The sequence below is a fragment of the Fukomys damarensis genome, unplaced genomic scaffold (assembly GCF_012274545.1).
Source record: "Fukomys damarensis isolate Sample0158 unplaced genomic scaffold, DMR_v1.0_HiC HiC_scaffold_22, whole genome shotgun sequence".
In the NCBI taxonomy this organism is placed as follows: Eukaryota; Metazoa; Chordata; class Mammalia; order Rodentia; family Bathyergidae; genus Fukomys; species Fukomys damarensis.
In genome coordinates, this window is record NW_022900934.1 from 21,147,751 (window position 1) to 21,156,554 (window position 8,804).

General features: G+C 51.8%; 1 protein-coding gene across 1 annotated transcript in view; it reads left to right on the top strand.

Annotated features, from left to right (window-relative positions):
- Tgm2 (transglutaminase 2) overlaps nucleotides 1-4,945 on the top strand; it is a 30,835-nt gene extending 25,890 nt beyond the window's left edge. The window contains exons 11-13 of the mRNA XM_010640051.3: nucleotides 1,630-1,790; nucleotides 2,747-2,883; nucleotides 4,060-4,945. Of these exons, the coding sequence (XP_010638353.1) occupies nucleotides 1,630-1,790; nucleotides 2,747-2,883; nucleotides 4,060-4,210 (449 nt within the window). The 3' untranslated portion in view covers nucleotides 4,211-4,945. The remainder of the gene's footprint in view (nucleotides 1-1,629; nucleotides 1,791-2,746; nucleotides 2,884-4,059) is intronic.
- The last annotated feature ends 3,859 nt before the right edge of the window (nucleotides 4,946-8,804 follow it).

Genomic DNA, 8,804 nt, shown 5'->3' on the forward strand with positions numbered 1-8,804 from the left:
TGTTGCTCTCTAGCTGGAGGTAGAGCCAGTCCAGGATGCCTTGTCCAGTGCTCCAGTGCCAAGGTCAGTCTGACCCCCCACCCCCCATACTTTGGTTGTGCTGCTTGTTGCTCTTTGATGATAAGATCTGGGGATTTCCAGGCACTAATGGACAGGAAGCCAGGCCCAGGACAGAGAATGCAATCTACCCTTCCCCCCCCCCGCCTCAAGTTCAGCAGTTTCTCTCTTCCCCTGCCTACCCCCCACTTCCCTCCCTCTCCTCCCTTACCACTTCAGGTGGGTCACTGGGACAGAGGGCAGCCAGTGTGACCTCAGGGACCGCAGGATGGCTTCTAGAATGGGGCATATTGCCCGATTAATGGTTGAAACTGACCATAGGTGCCCCCACCCCAGCCCCAAGGCCAAGGCCTTGGCTACTTGCCGAGGTCCAGCACTGCCCTGACCTCCACATCCTGGAAAAGGTCACAGTGTAGCCACATCCTCCAGGATCCTGAAGGACAGTGTTCCCTTTCTTTCCTGTGTGGCTGCTCAGAGTTTCCACTCTACTAAGTCCTGAACTAGTCATTTTCACTCCCTTTTGTCCTTTTTGGCACAGAAGTCTGGTTTTCTCCCCCAGATCACATCATCTGATGAGAGGCAGAGCAGGTCCACCCAGGAATGAAGGTTGGAGGCCAGGCGCACACTTTCCAGAGTAAGCTGTGGTCACAGCTTCTCAGGCAAGCAAGCCTAGACCGAGTCCCACGTGACTGTCTTCGTGGTCCCATCAGTCCCCAGAGGATCTGGTGGAGAAGTCTCAGCCAGGGCTGATTGGCTGCAGGTAGCCCTAAGCCTTAATAAGCTCTCATTCATTGACATGTTCAGGTCTTAGCCCCGAGTGGGTAACAGCGTCTGGCCAGAACAGAATAAACGTGACTGTTTGCTTGTATTTATTTTCACCAGGGATCTTCTATTTATGGTGAGACTAGTTTGCTGTAAATAATGATGAAAGGTTTCTCCAAGGGAAAAAAAAAGGTTAAAAACTATAAAGTGAGCCAATTTAAAGGAAAATAATGCACATATAACGGGGATGGACACAGAAGTGTGAGAAATTGTATCTGGCTGGGGTTTGTAAGTTGCTGGCCTGGCCTGGAGAGGTGGGGACAGAAGACAGAGGAAGAAGCCACATGTGTCTCTCTCACCCCCTCATCCCTGTGTGGCTCTGTTCGGAAATGACCCCTGGTCATAGCTCCACCCAGCAAGTGCCGGATGTTCCCAGGAACAGAGCGAGCCAGAGGGACAGCAGAGATGTGAGGTCATCTTCCCAGGCTCACACAGCCAGTTTGTGGCCAGCGGGGCCGGAGGACAGCTCTGATCTGAGTACTTGCTGGCAGCCTTGGGAGCAACCTAGTGCCCAGGTGCTAAAACGGAGGTCCTGAGAGGTAGGATCAGAACCTAGGCCTATGGGCACTGGCGCAAGGGCCCCTCCTGCCTCCTGCCTCCCCTCCCTGGGAACCCTGGAGCTGAAGCAGGCAGGAGAGGCCTGGGACCTGGCTTACCTGTACAGTGCGTGTGACTGTAGGCACATTCCCGCCTCAGAGGAAGGGCAGAAGCGGGTCCAGCCCTCACAGCACCTCTCTCGCCCTCCCGCAGAGAGGGGCATTCCTCTGCGCATCCTCTATGAGAAGTACAGCGACTGCCTGACAGAGTCCAACCTCATCAAGGTGCGGGGCCTCCTCATAGAGCCGGCAGCCAACAGCTACGTGCTGGCTGAGAGGGACCTCTACCTGGAGAATCCAGAAGTCAAGATCCGGGTAAGGACAGCCGCACCCATGACACACACACATCCCTGCATTCGACTCAAGGCCTTTGGCCTCAGGGGTCCCCAAATCCTAGGCTCAGCCAAGAAAAGCACCAAGAAGCACAAAACAATTTAGCCACTAGGAATGAATCCTAGAGTTGCAGATGGTAGGTCATGGAATTTAGGGTCTTAGACTCATGAATCCTTAGGCTGCTAAGGTCCAAGGCTAGACTCCCAGGCCCTTCCTTGGTGGAGCTCATGAGGCAGGGAGGGATAGGCACATAAGGACACAGACTTGAGTCGGGCTGCCTGGGTGAGTGCCTGGGTGACCCTGGGCATGTTACTTCACACACTCTGCCTCAGTTTTTTCATCTGGAAGACGGTTCATGTTGGTAGGCAGGGGTGTTTTAAGGACTAAAAGTGCACCCACAGGAAGCACTTAGGACCACACACAGCACATCAGAAGGACTCAGTGAGAGCTGACTGCCCAGCACCATCACCAGCATCATAGCCATTTGCTAGTAGGCGCCTCAGGCCCTGAACCCCCAGTGCAGGAGAGAGGTAGGAGCACAAGCCTGGAACTTGTGCATTTCAGCTCATTAATCCATTGAGAACCCTTAGTCAGCCAAGGCTCAGAGAGGGCCAGACTTCCCCAGGGTCATATGATGAAGAAAGTAGAGGTCAGCGTGACTCCGAAGCCTGGGATCTGTACGTGCCGGCCCCTAGAACAAGGGAAGCATCTTATACCTCCACCCTAGCAGCCTCATTACAGCTCCATGAAAGAGACCTACACAGGTATGTGCCTGTGCTTTCCAGATGAGGAAACTGAGGCACAGAGGCAGGGAGTGATAGTGACAGAGGTGGGTGTGCCTTTGTTCAGCAAACTATGGGCCAAAGTGTGCCAAGCACAGAGGTGGACCAGCCTGGACCCACACCCTCCCCCTGACCCTGCTCCACACCTTCTCCCAGGTCCTGGGGGAGCCCAAGCAGAACCGCAAGCTGGTGGCTGAGGTGACCCTGAAGAATCCGCTCCCTGTGCCGCTGCTGGGTTGCATCTTCACTGTGGAGGGTGCTGGGCTGACCAAGGAGCAGAAGACCGTGGAGGTGTAAGTGCTGGTTGCTCCATTTCAGGCAGGAGGAAGAATCAGGGCTGCCCCAGGCATGAACCCTGGCCTGGAGTCCTCTTCACATCTCCCACACCTGCACCTCAAGCACCCCAGGCCAGGGCTCCCTCCTCCTGGCCTCCTTTCAGCTGTGGTGTGTGTACCAGTTTGCGCATCCTAGAGAGTGACACGTGCCATCACCTAGCACCCACCTGCACACACACGTCTTCACGCGCTCAGGTGTCCCCACTCCCAGTGGCCACGTGTATGCATGCACACACAGAAGTGTGGAGTGTCCTCCCCGATAGGTACCCACATGCACGTGTGCATATGGGCGCACATTTTAGCGACTGACTGATTTCATTGCAATACTGGAAGTTTAAACGCAGGGAGTACTGAGCTCCATCTCCAGTCCTTTCTTTTTATCTTGGGACAGGGCCTTGCTAAGTTCCGCAGGCTCAAACTTTCAGTCCTCCTGCCCCAGCCTCCCACAAGCTGGTGGTGAACTTCAAATGTGACAAACTGAAGGCTACGATTGGCTACCTGAACATCATCTTCCTGCCCTGTCCTCCCTCCCAGTCCTCCTGCCCTAGCCTCCCGAGTAGCTGGGATTATAGATGTGAGCCACTGTGCTTGGCAGACACATGCTTCGTATTTTTAGATTTTTTTTTTCCTACAGTGTATGTAAGAGACACAAATAGTGTATATCCAGCTCAAAGTGTTGTCATCTGTGGCCATGTAAGCATACCCACTGCTATCCCCAAGTGCACCATCTTCACACTCACAGGAGCATGCACGTGCACACACACACACACACAAACACACATACACACACACACAGCTCACTCTAGGTTTCTGCCTGGGTGACCCTGGGCATGTTACCTCACACACTCTGCCTCAGTTTATTCATCTGTAAGATGGGGTTCGCATTGGCAGGTAGGGGTGTTTTAAGGACTAAGAGTGCGCCTACAGGAAGCACTTAGGACCACATGCAGCACATCAGAAGGACTCAGAGCTGACTGTGTGCAGCACCATCACCATCCAGGGTGACAGTCCAGGCCCCTTTATTATTTCTGGCAATAGCCCTGTGTGCATGAAGATTCAGTACCATGTCCTTGTATGTGCTTGGTGGTCACATGTCACCCTGGCCCTTCCTCACCCTCTCCTCTCTCTCTGCAGCCCGGACCCTGTGGAAGCAGGGGAGCAGGTGAAGGTGCGGGTGGACTTGCTGCCGACAGATGTGGGCCTCCACAAGCTGGTGGTGAACTTCGAGTGCGACAGGCTAAAGGCAGTCAAGGGCTATCGGAATGTCATCATTGGGCCCTCCTAGGGAGCCCTGTGCCCAGCCCCGCTTCAGCCTGATGGAAACCCCCCAACCAGACCTGGTCTTTATCTCAAGCTAATGGGCAAAATTTGTTGCTTAGGGCAGGGGTGGGCTGTGGGGGGGGCTCTTTGGAATGGAATGTGCTTCCCTCCCATCTTGTCTCTCTGAGCCTAGTTACCCACTAGCCTCCTGTGCCAACATGGAATGTTCTGTGCCAACACGGCGGGAATCCTGACCTTGGCTGACTTGAGCTGGGGTACAAGAGGGTGTCTTTCCCGGTCCTCAGGGAGGAGAGACCTGGGTGCCTGCCCTCCACAGTGCCAAGAGCCATAGATGCCACCTGGTTGCTAACTAACAAGGTCGGTGTCCCGGCACAGCCCTGGCCCCTAAGGAAGCTTGGGGAGCCCATGAGTTGTCATCTCTGAGTTTATCCCTGCATTCTCTGGACCAGGCTTCCCTTGGGCTGACAGGACAGGGCAGTCTTTACTGGTGTGAGGTCACAGCCTCTGAGGACCCTGAAATCCCAGAGAGGGACTTGAGGAAAATCACGTCGACGCCTTCAAAACTTTCTGCTTTGCACAGAGAACCACGGAATGAGCCGACATGTGTATGAGCTATATAATACAGCCTTGCTTCTCTGTAGTTTTACATAAAAGCTTTCAGGTTCCTAGCAGGCAGTAGATGTACTTTTGAACCACAATGAGCAAGCACTGAAATAAAAGTTTATTTTTCACATGGAAACAAGACATGGTTTTGTTCTTTGTGAGTGTTTGAGGGAGGTGGGAGGGAGAACACACCTCTCCAGGCTTAAACTTCACTGGCATTCAAGGCATTCAAGCTGGATTACATGATCCAGCTCCATCTCCAGCTCCTGCCACCAACGAAATGTGTTGGGCCATGGTGAATTTCTTGTATACCCTGGACAACCTGTGCCTTTGTCTCTCTCTTAGCCTCTGCATGTGTAGTCCCCTGAGCCTGGGGTGTCCTTCTTCTTCCTGACCTGTTGACAAACTCTTCAAGCACTGAAATAAAAGTTTATTTTTCACATGGAAACAAGACATGGTTTTGTTCTTTGTGAGTTTTTGAGGGAGGTGGGAGGGAGAACACACCTCCCCAGGCTTAAACTTCACTGGCATTCAAGGCATTCAAGCTGGATTACACGATCCAGCTCCATCTCCAGCTCCTGCCACCAACGAAATGTGTTGGGCCATGGTGATTCTTGTATATTGGACAACCTGTGCCTTTGTCTCTCTCTTAGCCTCTGCATGTGTAGTTCCCTGAGCCTGGGGTGTCCTTCTCCTTCCTGACCTGTTGACAAACTTCTATTCATCCTGGAATGCATAATGCCAAAGTCCCCTCTTCAGTTCAGCCTTCCCTGATTTCTCAGGCCCCCCAAGTGCTACAATATGGACCAACTCTTATCACAGTGAATTTAATTCTGTTTCAACGTCAGTCCCCTTTCCCAACCTGCCTGAAGTCCTCAAAGGCAGGAACCAAGTATCTCTTTAAATAGACCCTAATGAATGCTGGACCAGAGAAGCAATAAGTCTCAAGACTAGTGCTGAACAAAAGAAATATGAGTCACAAATGCAAGCCTTACATGTAATTTAAAAAGTCAGGCACACAGGCCAGGGATTCAGCTCAGTGGTGCCACTGTGGGCCTTGCAAGCACAAGGTCCTGATCCCCAGTACCAAAAAAAAAAAAAAAAAAAAAAAGGCACAGTGGCACACACCTATAGTCCCAGCTGCCTAGGAGGCTGAAGCAGGAGGATCCCTTGAGCCCAGGAATTCAAGATTAGCCTGGGCAACATAGACCTTACCTTTCTCTTTAAAAACAAAATCAAAATTTTTTCTAATAGTAAAAAGAAAAACAAAAGAAATTAGTTTTAATAATGCATTTTATTTAGCTCAATATGTCAAACACATTGTTATTTCAACTCGTAATCAATACAAAAATTGCTGGGGAGTTATTTCCCTTTCTTGTTTTCATGCTGAGTCTTTGAGGCACTGTGGGTATCTTACACCGATGCCCACCTCATTAAGATTAGCTCTGTTTCCAGGGCTCTGGCCTCAGGTGGCTGGTAGCAGTTGAGTTGGGCTACACTCGACTATGATTCATGAGTGTGGAGACTTGGTCACTTGCTCATTCCCACCCACGAGGCAAATGAATATCATTGGATGTATCTATGTTCAGAAACCATCATGTGGAAGGACGACAGACACAAATAAAACAACCCTACCTCACCTTTTCTAGGCACCAAATCCTCTGTCCCCTGAGCACTACATGTTGGCTTGGGTGGCTCAAGCATTGGCTCCATCAATGAGTGGCTGGAAAACTGAGACCAGCTGGCTATTTTGGGCAGAGACCGAGTGCATAAGGGAAACTGACTCTCAAGGCAACGGAAGGGGAAGAGGAACTGGGGGGAGACTGTGACCCAAAAACCTGGAGGCTTCGGTGGAGCCCATGTGTTGGCCTCGATGCTGGAGGTACTTTCCACGTGGCCCTGGAGCCATCACAGCAGCTGGCAAGGACAGAGCCTGCCACAGTGAGCTGCACCAGGGCCAGAGGCAGGTTGACCTCACCCAGCCTCCTGCCTTCTCTGCACTGGCAGATCCTCACCAGAAACCAGCTGGAAAAGGGCTCTGGAAAATGTCACTTTCCAGCTTCCAGCCCCTTGGAAAGCAGAGGTGGCTAGGCTGGAGCAGGGATGGAATGGCTGGGGCTTCCTGCCATTCCTTCTGCTAAAATAATCCTCCCTCACCTCCACTCAAGGAGCTCAGCCTTCAAAACCTGCTCCAAGGAGGCTTCTTCTGTGAAGCCTTCCTGGATTGCAGCAAAATGCTTCGGCCTCTGGGTCCACTCAGCATACATTAGCCCTTTACAACACTTGGTGGCCTGGGCTAGGAATAGCCATTTGTGTGTCTGCCTCGTGCTCTGGAGTCTGCCAAGGGCAGGGACAGGGCACTGCCAATTTTAGCCCCCACCCGACTGCCCCCGTGGAGAAAGAAGGGGCAGGGCCACCCCAGCCAGGTATGATAAAACTAGAGATGCAATGTCTCTGCCAACCCAACGCCAAGCCTGCCTTGTTTGCATGGAAAATAAACTCTCGTATTTCAGGGCCTTCTCTTTGTGGTTCAAAAGCACATTCGGTGCCTGCTTAGAACCCTAAGCTTTGACAAAACCAAACAGATCCATATTTACACAAACCATACCACATCAGCTCATTTTATGATTCTTCCCCAGGCAGACAGTTCTTAGTGTGTCAGTGACTCCCTCAAGTCCTTCTCTGGTATTCAGGGGGCCCAGAGGCTGTGTTGTTCCCCTACTTTAGAGATAAGGAAATTGAAGCACAGAAAGGTGAAGCAATTTGCCCAAGGCCACACAGCTCATAAGGTACAGAGCTGGGACTTGACCCAGGCAGCTGCCATCTCCAGGGCAGGGCTCAGCCCAGTACCCGCCCCATTCCTCTTGCACTGTCCTCTCCCACCAGGTCCACAGCTCGTGGGGCGGAGGCCTTCACATAAGCCTGGCAACCCTCATGGAGTGGGGTCTAGTTGGATCCACCCTCGCGCCCCCTAAAGGCATTTTCCTCTCCAGCTGCTCGTGTTTACCCAGGATGCCTGCCAGCTCACCCCTCAGCCTCATGACAAGCCCAGAATAACAGAAGAGTGATGGAGTCTGGGAAGGAGGTGCTGAGAGTGGAATTCTGAGCGGGGCCTCCAAGAGTGCCTTTACCCTGGGGCCAGGACTGGGGCAGAACGTTCTCTCCAGCCTCCTTCCTTGCTTCTCCCCCAGCAAGCCCGGGCAGATGCACAGACACGAACTAAGAGTCCTTGAGGCAGTGCATTTTGTTTCCATTTATAGAAAATGCCTGGAACAGACATCTATAGAGACAGGAACTAGATCGGTGGTTGCCCAGGTCCAGCAGTGACGGCAAACTCTTTAAAGCTTTCAATGAAATAAACAGCTGGCAGTGGAGCTCATGCCACAGGTTCACCATCATTGGCCTAGCGGATGGAGGAATAATATCGAAGTAATGGATGTACTATGCACTAGAAGTCATTGAATTGTACACTTTAAAAAAAGCTGAATTGCAAAGTCTGTGAATTATGTCTTAATACAGCTGTTTTAAAAATAATTAACAATGAGCAACAGAAAGAAAGAAGTTGAGCCCCAGCATCTCAGACTGGATTCTGACTCTGGAGATCCGGCTGGCTGTGCTCAGTGACTGTAGGTAAATGCCTTCCCATCTCTGGTCCTTAGTTGCTCCTGCTGTTAAATGACAGAGGATACAGGGCAGAGGAGCTCCATGGTGCCATTGATCTAGGCAAGTGGTCACGCTACACAAGTTGTCCACATTCGTGTCTGCTCCTTGCTCAACCCATGAAAGCATGGAGGCTTCCAGAGGCTGAGAAAACCTGATGGTTCACAGAGGCCTGTGCAGTTACCTCCGGGATGGCCACTTGCAGGCCATGTTTCATCAAGGCGCCTTAAAAAGGCAGAAGGGTTACCTTTCCAAACTTCACTCTTGGCCTTCTGGGTCAGAAGAAAGCCAGAGGCACAAGTGGAGATGCCAATTTCTCACTGTGCCCTTAGTTC